This window comes from Leuresthes tenuis, unplaced genomic scaffold (genome assembly GCF_036924035.1).
Source record: "Leuresthes tenuis unplaced genomic scaffold, fLeuTen1.0.hap1 SCAF_22, whole genome shotgun sequence".
Taxonomy (NCBI): domain Eukaryota; kingdom Metazoa; phylum Chordata; class Actinopteri; order Atheriniformes; family Atherinopsidae; genus Leuresthes; species Leuresthes tenuis.
Window position 1 is genome coordinate 17,631,764 of NW_027325376.1, and position 20,439 is coordinate 17,652,202.

General features: G+C 42.3%; 2 protein-coding genes across 3 annotated transcripts in view; one reads left to right on the forward strand and one right to left on the reverse strand.

Annotated features, from left to right (window-relative positions):
* Positions 1-11,484, reverse strand: part of col4a5 (collagen, type IV, alpha 5 (Alport syndrome)) — a 63,321-nt gene extending 51,837 nt beyond the window's left edge. For both annotated transcript variants that reach the window (XM_072376951.1, XM_072376950.1), the window contains exon 1: positions 11,195-11,484. In XM_072376951.1, coding sequence (XP_072233052.1) covers positions 11,195-11,281 — 87 coding nt within the window. In that variant the 5' untranslated portion in view covers positions 11,282-11,484. The remainder of the gene's footprint in view (positions 1-11,194) is intronic.
* Positions 11,485-14,110: 2,626 nt separating this feature from the next.
* Positions 14,111-20,439, forward strand: part of col4a6 (collagen, type IV, alpha 6) — a 135,324-nt gene continuing 128,995 nt past the window's right edge. The window contains exons 1-3 of the mRNA XM_072376961.1: positions 14,111-14,180; positions 14,342-14,468; positions 14,630-14,672. Coding sequence (XP_072233062.1) covers positions 14,458-14,468; positions 14,630-14,672 — 54 coding nt within the window. The 5' untranslated portion in view covers positions 14,111-14,180; positions 14,342-14,457. The remainder of the gene's footprint in view (positions 14,181-14,341; positions 14,469-14,629; positions 14,673-20,439) is intronic.

The following is a 20,439-nucleotide window of genomic DNA, read 5'->3' on the forward strand; positions in this document are numbered from 1 at the left end:
CCTAACAACAAGGAGAAGTCTGGCTTTAAATTAAGTGTCGTAACTCTGTCATGACCCAAGTAACTGTGTGGCTTATTATAAGTAATGTGGTCACCTCTTTGGGCAAACCCTAATGGCTTTCTCTCGGGAGCTGGTGGAGACTAAACCAGAGCTACAAGAACAAACAATGTTACTCCTACTTTCAGAAGCATGACACCTCTTTAAAGACAGAGTTGGCCTGAAATCTACAGGATAGATAAATCCTGCACTTTATTTGCGAACTCAAGAAAGTCAATCATACATCAATGTTGTTTTACCAGTTTGTTCTGCTGCCCCCAAGTGGTAAGAAATGGGTTAGTGCAGGTTTATATGAAAACAGAACGAGACACATCTATCTATCCTCCCTGAATCGAGGCAGTGCTACAATATAACATCACATAACCTCTGCTTTTGCTTCTGACAGACAGGTCATAATTCCCACATCCACATGAGGTTTTTTGAGGGTATGTAAACATACAGCACACCGTTTTATGCAAGAAGCGAAACGGACGAGAGGATTTAACATGTAGATTTGTCGTCTGATTTGAAATGGCTCTCTAGGGACAAGGATATAAAAGCTATCGTGGTAACTTTATACATTTAAGTATGTAAAGAAAAGCCTTGTTTTCCCCATGTGATTGTCGGGGATGTGTTGATCCCTCCTCACGAGAGTGATGAAAAAAACACGTGCTCACACTGGACAAGTGGAGAACACAGAGCACTGGAAATAGTGAGATGAGAGGAAAACAGAAGAAGAAGATAAAGAGAGAACCAGACGCCATCCCACGCCACCTCGCTTCACTCTTTGTGCATTCAAAGCACAAAAATATCAAAACAGCATTTTGCTTCTCTAAAGCAGCTCTTCTAAGGTCATTCATTTGCTTTCTGCCAGACTGCACTTTAAGAACACTCAGCTATGTTCCTGTAGTGGAGTTTGTATTATTTGGTATCGCTCCTCGCCATCGGTCTCTCAGGTAAACATGGGATTGCAACAGTTCATGTGAAACACAGATATGGAAGGATGGGGGCTGTCACCAGACTGAGTTTGAAAAAAAAAAATGTTCACTAGTGTTCCCCCTACCATACAAACATATTTATGGTTTGACCTGGTTGTTAATGAATATGTCAAAAATATTGTTCTGTATGAAAAAAGTAAGTTTTCCTGTGTGGCTGAAGTCCCTCTTTTGGTGCTGTTGGGGCTAACCAAGTAACTAGATTTTGACAAATAACCCCTGCAACTGCATTCTCGACGATTTAGTGACCGTATTGCTTGTGGTGCAGGGAATGCGCCCAAAACTGGACTTCTGATTGGCTGAAAGAGTCCATCTCTGTAAAATGCAGCGACAGATGGGAGGTGGTGAATGACAGACTGGCGGCAAAAACTGAATCTCTTCCTTATAACTGTATTTGATGAGTAGCCTCTCATTCAGGTTCATTTGCATTCCTTCGTCTTACATTTCTATACACATTTAGTTTCATTCTTTGTCAAAAAGTGGGACCCCTTCTCATCGCTGGAGTATCACACGGAGTTGTGTGCAAGTGGCATCTCTGAAATATTCACAAGGTGTCATTTTACTGTGTTCTATGTGAAAGAAAATGCTCCCTTATGAATTCCCTATAAAGGCTACATGAGGAAGCAGGAGAGGTGGTGGCGGAATAAATAGTAGAGACACAAGTTTGACTCTAATCTGAGACCGTTTTTTGTTACTTATCAGTGGTTTCTCAGTTTGGTACAAGTTGGCTTTAGGCACGCATTTTGGTGAACAATACACCCAGTCTGACACCAAGGTATCCTGACAAAGCTGCTAGCGGCAGCTATGCGACGCCTTGGAGAGAGACTGGGCTGGAAATTTACAGTATCCTCAGTAACATTTGCATGTCCTCCCTTTTAGAGCCGAATATGTTTTATTAGGTTTTCATGGGTTCACAGCGCTGGGACCAGCAAAGTCATTTGTACACATTTTGGCGCACCTTTGGTGTAACTGTAATGCTGTTTGCATTGTTTGATATCGCTCCTTGTCATCAGTCTCTAAGGTTAACATGGGGTTTGCAGCAGTTCATGTGAAACACAAATCTCAAAATGTCACATTCCACTGTGGATTCTGTATGAACTGTTCAACAAAAAATACAAAAATCCCAGTGGTGACACGTTTATATTTACCTAATGTGTAGAAATGATTCCAAACCATCATCTCATCTGTCTCTTTCTGAACTTCACATCTTCCTAAACTTTTAACTGTCAAAACACACTGAACAGGTTGCTCTGAGTTCCACAAGTGTAGTGTTTTCTGATGACTAAGTCTCATCTTAGGAAAGAAATCAACCAATCATAACCTCGTCTGATGATTAAGAGCATGGCATTTCTTCGGGATAAAAAGGAAAAAGAGAAGCTTGACAGTGACAAGGAGCTGCACATTTTAAACAGACAGGTGAAGCAGTAATAAAGGGAGTAACTGAGTTTAGAGAAACAGAATAAGAGGACAAGATTCACAACAGATAGTAATAAACAGGTGCTGAGGGACGGAAGGCGAGGCCAGTCAGCTATTTGTTAATAACTTTGTTCTGCTGCGAGCGAAGCTGCAAAAACCCTGCGTAGATTCAGCTTGAAAGCAGTTACAAAGGGGCAGGACGGGGAGAACTAAATAACCACTGATCTCAGACAAGACACACACCTCCCTTCCTTACTCTTTTCAGAGGAAGAATGCAAAACAATAAATGCTCTTGCTTACAGGACAAATAACAGATGCTTGCACCCATACACAAACAAACACACACGGACTGCCAGCCAACACAATTCATAAACAGGAGAGAAAAAATTCCGGCTTCACTAGGTTAAGGTCTACTATGGCTAAATATGAAAGCTGAAAACACAGGCTGATCCAAAGGTGGTTCACAGACTGGTACACACACAAAAAAGCAAACTGAAAATACTGAAATAAGAAGGGAGAAGCGCTGCATTCAAACAAAGACACTGGTTGTTTATAACCAAAGTTAAAGAGTTGTGTTGGAAAATTTCCAACACAATGGACAAAATTGTGCTCAAATTTAGAAATTCTGTGATTGGACAAAAAAATACATGAATCTCCAGTGTTTAAAAGTTTGAAATGTTCACGTTCTACATCTGTGACCTTCACGAAAATGACCGAAAACACAAACGCAAGAGAAAACCTGCCACGAAAACAGAAATCCCAAATCTGGGTCATCACAAAAAAAACACTGTTCCCAGAGACAAAGACTACATGGATGTCTTAAAGTGCAACCTTTCACTTGCAAATGCATCAGTGAATTTCATTCCCACATATATCTGTCTACCAATTCATCTGGTCTTGTAAGAAATCTCAAGAGATCAAAGGTAAGGTGCTAGAGAATAAGAGTTTGACAAGAAGAACAAGATGAAACAGATCCAGACTGAGATACAGGTGTCCTTATGACTGCAGTTTACATCCAGATGTGGACAGTTTATTCATCTTCAAGATCCTGAACTACAAATCTGGAATCAACAATAGCTTCTTTCACAGATGCCTTTTCAAGCTGGGACTGATGCGGCTTGATCCTGTCACATGTGAAAGTACAAAGGTGGAACAGTCCTCATGTGTGCTCAGACACATCAGCCAGCATGGTGAAAGTTGCCGCTCCAACCATCGATGCTAACCCTGCTACGCCACCTTGACGTGCCTAAGGGCGCAGTAATGAAAGACTGAGCCTCCTCTGTATGTATGTAGCTTAACAAGTTAAACTGATTCTAGCAATAACCTTAGGGAAAGACGACAACCCTTCTGTGGTTGGTAACATCCTCTTTCCAACATAACCTCCAACATGTCTTTTTATAGCTTTTCTAAAGATCATTTCAGATTAGCTTTGTTAGTGTGTGGACACCTGCCTGCTGTAGCTCTGATTGAAAAGCACAAGTCCAGCAACTGAAGCTGAGGTTTTACAGTGGGTGTTTCCTTTCAATGATACGGATGAACGCCTGGGATTTTTCCTGAGTGTGCTGGAATCTGTGGTCACATGTAAGAAAATAATAAGTGTCAGGCTATGACTGGTTTGATACGTAGGAAACACTTAATAACTTACGCAAATTGTTTGATTTATTTTTCTGTAAAAGAAAACATTTCCCTGCAGTTTTACAGACTGCGATCTCTGGTCAAAGTTATCAACTTGAAAAGTACTGAGGTCCATAACGTAGACCCGGAATGCTTGCTTTAATATACAAGCATTCTTTAAATGATAGGCCGGCAGAAAAAGAACGTTAGCCATAAGCCAAAAATTCTAAGTTTAAGTCCCTCTAGCCTAATTTGTCCTAAATCCATGAAGGGGTCTGATTTAATCTGGATGAACTCACTGCTCTTCAAAGGGAGGTTCCTTAAACCTTTGAGCGAGCGCCGTCAAAATCTCCAGATCAAAAACCGTTACAACCCAAAGCTGATTTCAGAGTTTTAGAGCGTTAGGAACAGCTGTGTGTGAGACAGGAAATAATTTGTACTGGACATTATCACAGACGTTACCCTGCCAGTTCCCTGAACTCCTCTTTTCTTTAGCTCCTACTTTGGATCAGCGAAACGTGGCCTTTTGAAACTATGGTGATTGGTTAAGATGGCATAAGTGCGTGAATGTAGCTTTGGAGCCAACCGTCACAAAATCTCTTTTAAAAAAATGAATAAAACATTAAATGTGCAAACAACAAATCTAAAATGTTTCTTTTTGTTTGTTTGTTTGCTTTGGGTTTTTTTTTCAAGCGGGCTTGTGTGAAGTACTTATGATCAATTAGTAATTTATCTGCAGTTGACAGAGCACCCTTAGGTTTGAGAAGCAGGGAGAAGAGCCTACAGGTGAGTGGTGTGTGGTGACACAAGAACCACACAGATTAGTTAAAGTTCAATCCTCATGTCATGGGGTGGGGGGCAAAGAAAATAACAACATGACAAAAAAAGGTTTGGAAAAGATTGAGTCAATGGGAGAAGGCTAAAGGGCTGACGTTCAAATCTGCAGAGCAAACAACTTGAGGTGAAGGTAATAAAGAAGTGACAAACAAACGCACTATGTTTACCATCCTCTTAACACTGACTGACTGACAGAAAGATGAGGGAAGGAAGGAACGAGGATAGGCGAGAATAAGGTTTGAGTGTCGACGACGGAGTGAGAAATCGCATACAAAGAGATGAAATTAAGTTATCATCTTAGAAGCGAGGAAGAGCTTTTAAAGAAAAGAAAACAGGAAGAGAATAACTGCAGATCTTTTTATTGGGACTGAATGAATGAGATGGCGAAAGGAGAGGAAGCAGGAGGAGGTGTGTGCTGGGGTAATTAGCTGTCTAAACATTTGGTTTGGTTAGCTCTAACTGACTTTTGTCCACCTGTTAATCCTGATGGCATCTGCAGCTCATTGACATCCCAGTGTGAGTCCAACCAGCAACAACACAGAAGACATATGTACACTCAAAGTACACGTACTGTTTTTTATATATATTTGGAAAATGACATACCTTATTCTTTTGGGTTAGGGTTAGGGTTAGGGTTATGACATCACTGACATGATGTTGTTGATTTAGCTGTTAGCAAAGCATATTCAAGAGACAGTCCTAAATGTAAACTATGTTTTAGGTTTAGGTGACGGGAGAACATGCAGACTCCACACTGAGAAATTCCAGCCAAGACTCAAACTTGAAGCTTCTTGCTAACCCTAACCCAATCGGACCATCTTTTGGCAACGAAAATCAAGATTTGGGCTGTTCAGACTGTTGTGACAAAATCAGATAAGGATCACAAATGGGGGGGAAAAAGTTGGATTTGGGACAATTTTGCCTGCAGTGTAAAGGTAGCACATACAGAAGCGTTTATCCCGAGATGAGAAACCATTCATAATCCTTAAGAACAAAGATTTGATTAGACTGGACACATAAAACCAAGATCAGCCTGAACTAAAACAACAAGAAGAAGTATGAAGAGAGACTGTAACAGCTCCTGATCCGAAGCTCCAACATCATCTCTAAAACATGTAAAAGCAGTGTGAAGGGACGAATATGGCTTATGACAGCACTGATTCATCTGTGTTTATGGATGATGTGACAAAAGCAGCCCTATGAGCTCTGAATATGGATAAACCATCCACACCAACTCAGCCAAACGCAGTCAAGCTGAGTGAACAGAGGAGTGCTTAAAGGTAAACAAGAGGAATATTCTGCGGATGCCGAATCAATCATTTAATCTAAAAGCGACTGAGCTGCGTATCACTTGCTGAAGACAAAACTAAAGTCGGAAAAATCAACAAACAAACAGGAAGTGGGGACAGCTCCAGCAAAGGGTGTGTTGCCTCTCCCCGCTGCTCACAGCTTCACCCACCTGTGGGCACATCTTGACTCCCGGGGCACTTGGCCAGGAGCGCTGGGGCAGGCGCTGAGGCTGTGGCTGTCTGGGACACTTGGCCCTCTGCCGGGGGATTTGGGGGCGCTCGGGCTCTTGGGGCCCGGGTTCGGCGCACGGCTCATGTCTGGGTGGCTGGAGCCTGGCAGGGTCGGTGGGCTGTTGCCTCTGGTTCCCGGGGGTCCTCTGCCCTATGCTTATGGGGGCTTCCTCTGCAGTCTTCTGGGTGGATGCATGGTTGCCCCTGGCTCCTGGGGGGCCTCTGCCCTATGCTTATGGGGGCTCTGTCCGGGGGCTTCCTCTGCAGTCTTCTGGGTGGATGCGTGGTTGCCCCTGCGGTGGGCTTCCTGGGTTCTGTGCTCTGTGGGGGCTGCTGGTGGCCTGGGTCTTGTGGCCCTCTCTGCCTGCTTCTGATTGCTGGGGGGACTGTGGATTGAGGCTCTGTACACTTATACACTCATAACTAAGCACTGTTATCATGTAGGACCTGTGCTATGTGTGTAGCATGTTCTCACACACACACACACACATTCATTAGCCCAGTAGCATGCTCGCTATGCAGTTGATGTGTTATCCTGTGGTTTGAGGTCATCTATATTCACAGTTGTGTTGTATGTGATTGCCGCTACTTGTGTTTGTTTTTGTTTGTTTGTGTGTTTATTTTTTCTCTGCTTGTCTGCTTTCAGGTGCTGCTGGTGGCGTTAAAGATGGGTTCCCCACAGAGGCCATGGATTGTCTTCTGTTTTGTTTTTACAGGTGTAGCAGCTGGTTGTCTGTTTTTTCTTTCTATTTCTGTTCTGTTTCTTCTTCTTTGCTGTTCCTCTTTCCCTGTCCCCCGGTCCGGTTCGGCACTATTACATGTTAAATATTGTAACAAAATTGAATAAATAAGCAGTTGATGATTATCAAGGGGAGCTTTACATTCATAAAGCGTCCCTTGGCAGGGGCAAATCTGGTATTCAGATTACAATTCTGCTGCCATAGTACTGGACAGGACAAGGGGAAAAAATTGTTTTTATTCAATATACAAGAGGTAACAGCACTCAGGAAGATTCTGCAATCAGCAGAATATTTGATGCCTGGTGAGGGTGTCAGGATTGGGTATAAAAGGAGGAAAAATCTCAATGCAAGAGTACAAAGAACTTTGTGTCTTTCAACACTGCATATTAATGAGAAAAGATTCAGGAAGTCTGGCCAAGGATGAAAATCACTGTTGGATCTGCATGACCCTCGTGCCGTTGTTCCACCTCACGCCACCATGATCATTATAGTCACATGGGCTCTTGAGCACCTTGGAAGACCATTTTCAATCAACACGGTCTACAGCTGCATCCAGAAATGTAACCTAAAACGGTATTATGCCGTATATTAACCTCACAGAAACGCTTCTAAGTTCTCTGGACACAAGCGCGTCTCAGATGGACACAAAGACAGTGTGCACAAGTTCTTGGGTTGGGTGAGTCCAACTCTCAGCTGGTTTATAGGGGAAAATTGACATCTGACTCTGTGTGCTAAGGTTGGGAAAGACCATCCAGGGTGATATCAGAGAACACTGCAAAAGCAAGCAACAGTGATGATGCAGAGGTGCATCACTGTCCATGGCAGGGATGAGTTGTCTCTGTATGAAGGTCATATTAATGCAGAGACACATGTTGGAATTTTGGAGAGAAATATCCCATCATCAAGGTGGCATCTTAGCATGCTTTACTGGAAGGTCTGTGGTTATTTCAGCAGCACAATGCCACAGAGGGACACAGAGTGTGTATGCCTGACTGGTCCAGAACTGTTTCCTATCTGAAAGGTGTTAAACGTCATGAAGACGAGAATCAGACGACAACAACCATGGAGTGTTACGCAGCTGAAATCTTGCATTCAGGGAAAATGGATGGTTATTGAAGACACTGAAAATATTTCCCTTTATTATCTGTATCTATTAGATTAAGGTTCAAACTATTAACAAATTACAGACATGTATGTATGAACGTATGTATACATATGTGTTTGGATAGCCGCTCTCTGCACCACTGTCTGCTTCTCTGGCTCACGGCACACAAGATAAAGAAGGAATTCCTATTCAAGAACAGATATGGAGGAAGGGCAAGAATGAGACATGGGGAGAAAAAAAAGAGAGGAAAGGGGACAGAGCGTGTAAAATGAGGATATACATGGAAGAAAATCAAGGAAAAAAATAATAATTCAAGCTAAAGTGTTATTGTGCGTAAAAGTGGCCAACTTTGCAGCTGCTGACCTAAAAACGTTCCATTTTTTGTGTTATTTAAAGATAAATTTACAGAAACACCTCTCACCGCCTTCCTTTGACATTTGAAGGCCGAGATGACTTAGTGTTACTTAGTACATCTGCACAAATTGGGTTTCCAGGAGAGGTGATTGTGTGTCCCACAGCTCTCAAGGAAAAAAGGTGAACTGAACGAGGACAGAAAAGGAGAGTTAGCAGTTCCCTCGCAGGGAGGTTCGGCTTAGCCGTGTTATCTGATGTCACAGATCTGCGCAGTGTGCGGATGTTATGACTAAACTCCCTCACCCCACATGTTAGCCACAGAGCAGAAAGATTCCCCTCCACCAGGCTGAGAGTCACCTCAGAAGATGAGGGAGGATACGAAGGCTCTTGTGGTCATGTGTGCGCGCTCCAGGTTTGTGCACGGGGCTGCACGCATCAAATTAAGTGTTGGCTTTTGGTTTGCAAGGCCGTGACGGACTCAAAGGAAAGCCTCTGGGTGTACATTACAGCTGAACTCCCTCACCTGGCAGCATAGATTCATATCACACACACACACAACCACAAACAAACACACACACACACACACAAAAGTGTTTTAAAAAGCTAAGGGGCATCCTTTTGAATCTTTTATGAGTTACATGGCCATGAATGACATGGTCTTTATAGTGAGCAGTGGTGGGAAAAGGTGAGCTGACTTCCACAAGGAGACCTTGGGTTCATACACACTGCGTCCACTAGGTAGCCTCAGTGAGAACACTGGGAATGCTGGGAATGAGGGGAAAGGTGTGTTTAAGTTCCAGGCAGAGTCCCTGCATCATCACATCGTCAGGGTTTCCTCCTGTTTTGGCGTCACAAACTGAACTCAAGGCCCACAATCTGGCATGAAAGCAGTGAGAAGTGGCTGAAGGTTGACCAGACACCTGCGTCCAATCTCAACCGCATACTTTCACTTTCAGCTTTCAGGGCCGAAAACCGTTAAACTCTCCACTCAACCACAGTCTTGCGGCCCCCCGTTTCCCACCTTTCAGATCTGCACAGAAACAACATCCAGCTTACATAATAAAGGCACAACTTGACTTGTATCATTACAGCTGAAACCAACAAGCACGCCTTGGTTGGTTTGGCACTCTAACTTCTTTCTTCTCGCATTTTCTGAGCTTGTTCTTGGCTGCGACTTAGCCAGGGGACAAGGATTTTTTTTGGAGAAAAAAAAAGAAGCACATTACCCCAGTCCTACATGAACTTTTCCCATGTTAATCAATAAGCTGCTGAAGATTCAAACTATTACACAGACATAACCCAAGAAAAAGCTCAGGTTTTCAGTTTAAGCGATTTTTTTTCTATAGACTTTTAGCAGACCGCATCCTGAGCGTGTAATTGTCATTTTACTGGTATGTTAACAGCCTTGAGGTTGCTTAGGTGAGTCATGCAAAATGCCCTTGAAAGTGAGGAGATGCAGAAAAGTCCCATAAATGATTTGAAACGTGAAAAACTGCCACATTATTGGAGAGTAGAGCTAAGGGGACCTGATTGGACACGCCTGCTGAGTGGGCGGGGCCTATGAATTATTAATGAGGTATGAATATTCAGCAGGTAGAGCTGCTGGGATATTACATGAGAAGTCAGAGCAAGTGGCTGGCGCTGATTGATGACTGCCTCCCCAAGTTTTATGGAGCAGACATCAGAGAGCTGCTGCTAGGATGAGGAATCACAACAAATACAGAGGGTGAGGAGAGGTAAAGCCTGCCCAAACACAAAACACACACCTCCCGGGTTATTACCTCTAAACAAGAGCTGACGTGCAAATGGTAAGAGAAACCATTACAACTGGATGTCCCGGCCTGACATAAATCAAAACCTGCAAGGTGCTGGGATCAGACCCCCATCAATGATGATGGGTGCACACCTGCAGAGGGGCCACACCTGGTCAAACGGAGAGAATCGTCCGAACTAAATCACGCACTTGCTGTAAGACCCCAGCAGACAGACTGTGTTATCACTGACAGAACGAATACGATGCAGGTAAAAGACCGTGTATAAAAAAATCTTCATTAGAAGCCGAGCGCGCTGTGAAAGGGCAGAGTCAGCGCGCCCAACCGCTCCTCCATCCGCACACTTTATATTTGGTCTGAATCTTTCACCCGATAACGAGAAGAAAAGCAACGAGCCGGCTGGGCCGCGGTTGGCATGTTGCTACAGGTTGTTTCGGCGAACGGGAGAAGAGAGAACGTGATGCGCAGGGAGTCCCGTCCACGAGACGACAAAACAGAAGAAAACAGAAGAAAAAAATAAATAAAAATGTGCCACAACAGCTCAGCGAGGGTGTGTAATTGGTTTAATTGCATGGTTATTGTTTACTTTTCAACGAAACGGAAACGGCGACAGGATTATTATTAAAGCACGAGGATAAGCGCTTGTTTCAAAGCAGCGTCTCTATTTATAAACCTTAGTTTTGTTGGAGAGCCGGTGGAGTCCCGGCGCCGGGCTCTGAGAGCGCGGCAGGTATCGCGTGCGGCGGCGGAAGAAGCTCCGCCACCAGGCTCCAAATCCCTGCATGAAAGCTGCAAACGTACTTACCTTGGAGTCGGCTCGCTGCACCGCGAGGCTCAGGCAGAGGAGGAGCACAGCCACGGTCTGTCGCAGGCTCTTCAAGTCTTTATTCATCTTGGTGGAATAAAACAATGATCCGCCTGCTCTAACACTGACCAACTCTCTTTACTTGCATGCCATAGCCTTGCTGCTCGCCGCGCACTTGCTCTCAGTGCAAGAAAAGTAAGGAGGAAAAAAAAAGGGAAACCACTTCGTGTTGTTGCGCTCGCAGAGGCTTCTAGTGGTCCTGGCTGTGGCACCGTGCGCCTCTGTAGTCCTCCTCTAACTTTTTTTCCTCCCCTCGACTTGAAAACCTGCCCAGCCGGATCTACTTGCCACTCTCTCAGCGCAGTGATACCGTTCCCCTGAACCTATGCTCTAGAGGAAAATGATTCTTAAAAAGAAAAAAAAGAAAGAAAAACACAAATGGAACATTTGTTTTAGAGTTATTTGAGTGGTCAAACTTGGCACTGAACAGATGACCCCTGTGTGATTTCAGTGAGGTTAACGTCTGGTTTCCCCCGCTTTGATTAGTTTTACATTTTTGCCATTAGGGCCGCGCGCATGGATATTATATCTCATGTATCTCCAAACCCAACTCCTGAGGGTTTAAAAAGAAGAGGTTTGACATTAAAACCTGAAAAAAAATGTCTATATGCCCGGGCACGTTGCATTCCTGTAAGATTATTAAAACTCAAATTCTCATTTATTGACACTTGACAGGTGAATACTACTGTGCAGAATAGCACAGGGTGAACTGAACTTTTATGGAAAGCTCTCTTATTAAATTATAAAGGGATGGTGACATTTCTCACATTGAAATACTGTGAAATGTCATATGTCACACCCATGATATGTGAACGTATATAGTGATATAGTGCACATAATACTCGAGGTTATAAGTTCTTATATGGTTTTCTTAATGCTTCAGAGTTAGTTACGGACCATTAGCATTTTAAAATAGCAATCAAGCGTCTCAAACTGGAGTGAGTGTTTGTGCATATTAGCTTTGATGTCAACACGGATATCAGCTCTTGAAGCAACAGTGTGTTAAATGCGATGACATGAAGAGGTGAACTGAAAACCCCACCATCTGAACATCCTTCCCTGGACGCAGGAGAAATGAACGGAGCCACTAAAAACGCACAAAAGCCCTGACTACAACCAGGGTTCAGTTTACCCATGCTGGACGACCGTGGAAACGTGGCAGATGTTCCAGCCCATCTGTAGATAAACATGTCAAACTCCAAGGAAAAACAGATACAATGATTACAAGTTTCACAGTTTTTTAACTAATAAAAACAGGTTGCTACCGATAGAGCCCCCCATTAACAGACTGGAGTCTAAACAGTTATGTGTTGGCAGGATTTGTAATGTGATGTGTAGTTCATGCATGTTAAAATCATATGTTTTCTTTCAACAGATAATGGAACACATTTGCTAGGTCAAGACTCATTTAGATCTGTTTTCAACGCATAGGGTACCCCCTTTTCATCCATTTTTGAAAGAACACGTATCTGCTTAGGGATTAAGCTATCCCTCTGCTGCAGAAGCGACATGCCAGCTGCTCCACTTTTTTCTTAACTTTCGCTTGTAGTCTTAATTCATCTCTCAACTACTATACTACTTCACAAAGCATTAAAAGTACTTGGTTAAGGTTAGACAGACATCTCCCCTGATATGCCCCATAGCTGCCCTGTTACTGGTATAGGGGAACTCTGCATGTTCCAAAGGGATCCTCCACTTTCAAAACTGACAAAGCAGGCCAGTTTGGATGATGTTGTGAGAATTTATCACGGACCATTGTTATTTTGTTGTTGTTTTTGGATGCACAGATGCATTGTTGTTGTTTTTGGTTTTTGGATACATGGTGTTCCCTGAATTAGGAGCCACCATGAAAATGGGAGTCAAGTCCTACATGTGTGATTTGAGGTCCTCTATTCCGGATGAATAAAGCTACATTTGAGCACCAATTATGCTGACTTACACATCAATTTGTCAGTGGACAATGAGGTCAAACAACGTTTTGAACATCAAGTTTCCACTCTGATAAAAAATGTAACTTTCTGGCACTTGCGAGAGATCGATACTCTTTGCAGGCTGCTACAGTGATTGTTACCTTTCACTGCATCAATATTTAGAGGTTTAACTATTTCCATTACACTCCTAGCTTTGGGTCAGGGCTGGGATTGGGAATGGAGACGTGACATAGTGAGGAACGAAGCGGTCAAAAGACAGACAAGTCTAAAAACTGAGAGCAAAACAAGAAAGGTCCCAAGCAGGATCCCTTTGTTACTGCTAAATGATCCGAGGATAATTCAAGCAGGAACACGATGCCATCCATAAAAAGATAAATCAGCGTGCTGTAAATAAAAAAAGAATACAATGAAAGCTCACTCAGGTCAAGTTGAACCAAAATAGAAAATTCTAGAGCTAAAAGGGGACTGTTTGCAACTTGAGTAACTTACCATGTTTAGAAAGTCCTTAAAAAGATGACAACTTCTGACCTCACTACACATTTTAGTATGTTTTAATGTTTTTTTTATGTATGATACCCCACAGAAACGCACAATTATTATAAGTAAAAGCAAGATCTATAAGCAGCATTTTCTTAGTCTTCAAATGGCTTTTCATGATTAATATTTCTTTATTGTGTGTTGTGTGTACATAGACCACTAAAAATGAACGCGTGCTTGTTTCTCTGAGAAATGATTGAGAGAAGCGTTTCGGATTTCTATAAATGCGCAGTAACGTCTCGATTTTCTTTTTCCTGTCGACTTTTTCATTGGACACCTGCGCGGAACCTTGGTGGTCCGGACACATCGAGGAGGTTATGGTTTCTCTGTGTTGGTAAAAAAGGTATGGAGGCATGAATGACATGTGTTGGCCCCTCCTCCCCTCTGCTAGTGAGCGCTGCTGAGTCGAAGCGCAACATCTCGGAGAGCGCAGCACCGACTGCACCGCTGAGAGTCTGGTGAGTTCGATAAGCTTTCTTTTTAATGAAGGAAATCACCAACAGTAGAAGTTTCTGTGCCGGTTGGGTTTATGTGCGTGAAACGTCGTGTGTGTTTGTGGTAATCAGCCTTGCGTTTGGCGGTGGGACTACTTTATCTGTTTTTTCTTCCTCCCGGGGAGATGACAGGGGTTTTGGGAGCCGTCGATGAGCGCGTTTGAAGAGCCTTGCGGTTGCTGGTGAAGACAAGGGGATCTAGTCTCGACCTGCGGTTCCCTCAGCAGCCAGTCTGGTGAAAATGAAATTCCTGTAAGAAGTTTTGCTTCTTTCTGCAATCACAGTCACAACTCCACGCTGTTTTCGGCGTAGCGAGCTGCCGCATATTGCTCGCTTACGAGCGCAGCTCTGGCGCAGTTCTACCTGCCGACAAGTCTTGTCCATACTAACGAAATTATTTGTCTCTCTGGCAGGATTTGCGTAGCTTTGGCCCTGGTGGTGGGATCTGCGCACGGAGTAAGTCCCGTTTGTTGACTATTGCTCTCCTGCAGGTGAACGGTTCTGCATTAGGTTTATCTGTGGCGCATACTGATCATGCTGGACATGCTAAAAAAGCTAGAGAAGATGAAAGGAGGATGAGGATGAGAATTTTCCGTGAAACGGGTGCTCACACGTATCAGTAGCTGAGCCAATGTGGCCAAACGGGGAGTCCATTTCCCCTAAATCCTCCTTAAAATCTATTATTCAAGTGACTTTCGTGCGCCTGCATTACGCGCAAGTGCCCGTGTTTTGGGTGTCTCATGTAGTTAAATAACAAAACTTGAAACGCGCTTAAATTGGCGTTATGTAGCGCTGTTATGCTCGTTTTATTAGAAATGACATAAGCTGATCTGTTCTTTGCAACTGTGCCAAAAATGTTTTAAGCTTTGGATGAAGTCTGCATTTAATGTAGCCCGAGGGGCTGAGAAAGCAGTTTATGTTTGAGTTGGCCCGCTCACTGTCATTTGCAATGCAGAGCCCGCCCCGCTGATGAATATGTAAGTAGGAGATTATTGGAGCAACATACCTTTCCAAGCCACACCTTTCTACTGTACTGCTGCGTTTTGGCTCTGCAGTTTGTGTGAAGGTTTTTTTTTTAATTTTTTTTTTTAGTTTTTCTTAATTAGGTCTCTTAATGTTTGTATTCCAAGTTATATTTTCACATATCAGATTTAGCGTATTAATGAACTGCAGCTATTGTTTAAGACTACAATATGAATCTGAAAACACCCTTTTGTCGTGCAGTCTCACACCAGAATGTACGTTGAGACACAGTCCAAAATGGAGCAGTTTAAAAAAAAAAAAGGCTAAAAACAATCGTTTTGCATAACATGAAAGTGTCACCTGTGTTCAAAACTGTAAAAGTGCTACAGTTCCAAGGCTCCGAAATCAACACCTATCTCCTTTACAATTGATAAGAATGTTGTGCATGACACAAAAATGAACACACATGTCATACTACATGGCTATTATGTGTTCAAAAACGCTTATTGATATGTAAGAAAACTGCGTTTGACCCCCATTGGACATAGTTAGGTTTAGATGTTAAAGAAACCGTACACAAGGTTAGGGATTAAAATCATATGGTTATAGCCTTAGATATTAATACATCCTTGGAAACAGGTTTGCATCATGGAGCCTGAATGCATCTCCATACAAAACAACAGTCAAAGCAAGTTTTTGTATTTTACACTATTGTGACAATACTACATTTCGGACATGTGGATTAACTTAACTATGACACATTATCCTGTGAGTCTTCAAAAATCAATATCAGGTTAAACTTATGTGCTGATAAGTACCAGTATGTACAGATAAATCCAACTGTCTTTATCTGTTTCTGTACTGGCTTTTTCTTTTAGAAAAATTTGTGTAACATTTTTTCACTTTTATTTCTTTTTTCAGATTGCCTTAGTTTTATATATATAACTGCGTAATATCAGGCATGCAACCTACACATGTGTACAATTACACATTTCATGTGCAGAAAGGAAGCCACGGGGAGTTTAGCTGAAAGTGGACAGTGTGGTGTAACAACTGACGCTGTGTAACACTGCATTCTGCATTCTGCAAATGGTTTTTAACTGCACAATATTTCACTTTTTTATGATTACATACTAACAATGCCAAAAACGGTACAGAGCTGTGCTGTTATTAGATATTTGTCCACCAGTTGGCGTGGTCATGTCACTACTTATTGGCAAGCTCACTGATCACCCTACACCTTCATGGAAGGTGAATCTGATTGATGGAAGTTGTAAAAATATGCCTTGCTCAGATTTGCTCAGAATGCAAGTGAATCGCATCAGACTAAATACTGATTACGATTGGCTAGGGGCGTTGCACACTATAGCCAATCTGTAGCAATGTTGTCATTAAGCTTTAGAGTCCATGCGGGAGCCATAGTTCTGATATAGAAAAAAAGAATAGCGCACTTTTTAAGCTGGGTTTGCTTTGGTTTAATATTTACATCCAGTTTCCAGCAGCATCAGGCCTTGCTTTCCCGGCTGAGTGACTGGAAATACAAGTGAGGATGCCACCAGCAGAGACAAACCAACATTAAAACGAATTAGTGGCATAAGGCTTCCTGTGTCTCAATAGAAATGTACCGATGGAGCTGTACTGACTTTGAATTGACTCCTCCGCCCACTTCCCACCTCCCTGTTGTTTAGTGTTGCATATGTGTGTGTGTGTGTGTGTGTGTGAGCGGCCAGTGGGGTGGATGGATGTGTGGGTGAATCCCTGACAGATGACGTCTTTGGGTGGTCTGGGGCTATTATAACCACATTTAACTTGTCTTTTGGCATCGATGCCACGGTCCAACTGAACGAACTTTGCAGTTTTTGGCAGAATCTGAAATCTAATGGCCCACTGGCTCTTTTGAGCTACTGTACAGTAAAGGTGGAGGAAGCAACTTTGTTAAGTTTTATCAGTGTCAGCAGATAAGACTGAAGTTATTCACTTGTTTATCTCTTGTTGAAAATGCCAATTGCGTTCCAGATTACTGAGCAAGGACATTGTGCCAAACACAAGATAAAGTGTGGTGAAGGTGCATCCTAACTTGCACCTTCGCATCTTCGCTTGTACTGATGTGAACATGGGAAACGTAAATAGACTGACCATGTGATAGTGAGCAGTCTTGAAATAGGTTCAGGTATTAAGGAGAGCCTACTATGGATTTTTACTTATTTTCTGTCATATATGATATGATAACGTAGCATGTTTCCATTTAACACGGCCAAGCTCTTTACTAATGAAGTAAACCACATTCAGGCACAGACATGTTGTGTATGCCATATGAAATCAATAATGATACTATATGCTAAAGAGGCACTCTGTACTTGCAGTGTAATTGATATCAGTTTTACAGGAAGTACTGACCTTAAGGGCTTCCACAAATCATGCCAGTCAGAAGAAAGTGGCTTTTTAAGAAGAAGGCATTAAAATGGCTTGTTTGTGACAGTGGGTGATTTGAGAGGCTTTATAACATGTAATATAAGTATGTTTTTTTTTTTTTTTTAAAGTGAATAATACAAAGCTACCTTGAAGTCACGGAATAAAAATATACAGTTGGAAATTAATGTAACATGTCATCTTTATTTTTGTATTTTATAGGATTGAATTTTGACTGGAGCTAATTTTTCTGTAAATTTGGTCCAAAACCATGAACATTCGTAATTGGATTAGCTTTTAGCTGTGGCTTCCATTGTTGCCATCCAGTAAAGTCTGAAGTACCTCAGTTGCAATGTAGAACATAAGATAATTATGTTTTAGCTGCGACAAGTGGAAACAAAGCAGATGACCAGCCATTAAGGCCACAGAAAGATTTCAGATGATGCAGCACAATCTGGCAGTCATGTCTTGAACTTCCTATAATTTTACTGTTTAATGTAGGTTTTTTTTTATAGAGAAGCAAGGTAACCAAAGTATCAATTAGATATCACTCTCTTTCATGTTAGCATGTGTAGATTGGGCTAGATTTGTTAGTGATTACAGGTATAGCCGGTGAGTTTGTTAGCTAGTTAGCAGGACAAAACAGTCTTATCAGGCCACAAGCTTCAGTGCTGTAAAGTCAGACATTTACTAAGCCAGGTTCGTCACCAGCTTTGTATCTTATCGGTATTGCTAGCAAACCACAACACTTTCTTTTTCTTTTCAATTTAGCCTGTTTGCTGTATATTTATGCGCGGTTTTAGCCTAACCAGCGCTCCCTGCAGTAACATCAGTTTGGAGTTTTTTTTTGTTCGCGAAATGCTTCTTTGAACATAAAGAAACAGTAACTGTAAGGGCTCCTGTTTGGGTTACAGAGGCTGACACAGCTGTTGGCCCAGAGAAAACATCACACACAGGTGAGGAGGAATGGTGAAGAGAGGGGAGGCGTTGTAATGGGAAGGAGAGGAGGAGGAAGTCAAAAAGATGTTGCTTGTGATTGGTAGAGCAATCAAGAAATCATCCAGAAATGGGATCTTTGTATTGGTTTTGATTAAGCTGGACATATTTGTACATGCTTCTGACATGTCTTTGTCTCTGTTTGACACACCTGTTGGTTACCATCTACTGTTCGGGATGTTACAATCGGACTCCTAAAAACACGACTTTCATGCCTGTATTGTAAGACGGTTTTAATGCTAATTGAAAATGGAAAACATTTGATACAGTCAAAGAATCCAGGCAGTTTTTTTGTCTCTCTCAATTGATAACTTCCAAATAGTCAATTTGTATGTTAAAAAAATATAAATTAGCCCATATCTGAGTATCTCTGACGTTTTTGCTTGACAAATCAACACAAAAAGTAGTTGTTTATCTGCTAATACGTGCAAAGAAACACCACTAAGGTCCTTTACAGCAACTTCAGTGTGCTTGAAAAAAGATTTTTGAAAAAAAATGGCATACACTTTAGGATGCTCTTTGTTCTTAGTTTAGTCGAGTGGGCACAATCTCTTAAAACAAAGGCCTGCATAAAATGTCCATATATCCAACTGGGATTAGACTGCTGCCAGTTTCCTAAATCTTCTTCTTTCTTGTGTTTTTTTGTGCAGGCAGATTTGTGCATTCATGTATCTTCTGGTGATTTGTACAGTATTAGTTTGGACACACCCACTCCTTCACTTTGAACAGTAAGGGTGTGACTTTTGAGCGGTACTGTATATGTGACATTAGAGATTCCACAGATGTTGCTGTGCGCAAAGGTGTTGCAACTTATGCTGGAAACTTGGTTTGTTTTGCTATTTAAACATCTTTCATAGAGAAATGATGCAAGTGGAACCTTTCTCTGTGGAATCCTCTTGAGCTTGGTGGGACTTGTCTTCCACTCCCTGCAGGTGCTATAAGCTGGAACATTCCACAGACGACTGATCAGGACTTGATTTGTTGTTGCTAGACCCTCACCCACTCAACCTCCTTCTTTTCTCTTATGCCCCCCAGCAGCCATCCAATCATTACCCCCTCACACCCCTCCACTCCATGACTTTTTGCTTTCTCTGCTCGCACAAGTCAGACAGTCTGTTACCAATTGATCTGTGGTGAGATTTGTGAGTGGTTGTCCCAACAGTATATATAACGCTAAGCTTATAGTGCCGCTGTTCCTTTTATTTTTATTTAGTTGCTCTTCTAAATAAATTTTTTTAAAAAAGACAGACGTCGAGTGTAATTAAAAATGAATACATAGATTTTCTATTAGGCTGGAAAAATGTTATTGGTTGCAGGTTGTTCACGCTCAGCTGTTTAGAAGTGGCAGGGGAAACCGTCCTGGCTGGCTTCTGCCCTGAGGGCTTTTTGCCTGAAAACAAGAATGAAGGTGGATGATTTGGATCAGGATCAGATTAGATTAGTCACGTTTATGAAAAGGTTCTGACGTTGTTTTGAAATGTGATAACAAGCTGACTGGTAAATCCAGACTGAGAGAAAGATGTGGCTGGGTCATGCTGCTCTGTCTCAGTTTACAGTCTGGAGGAGTTTGCCTCTTCCACTCATCTTCCTTTTTTTCCTTCATCTGCCTTTTCACTTCCTCTTTTTCTACTTTTTTGACCTCTTCAAGTACTCCCTGTCACCCTCTCATCATAATCCCTGCTTCTTTTTACATTTTGAAAGCTGGAACAACCCTTTTTCTCTCTGGCCTTTTGGTTTTACTAACCTCAGAGGAAGGATAAAACAGCAAGTGCATTATGAAACCTATAAACCACATATAGCAGCTTTAATGCACAGTTGAAAAGCCCCCGCTGTTCCTCTCCCACGCCCACAGCTA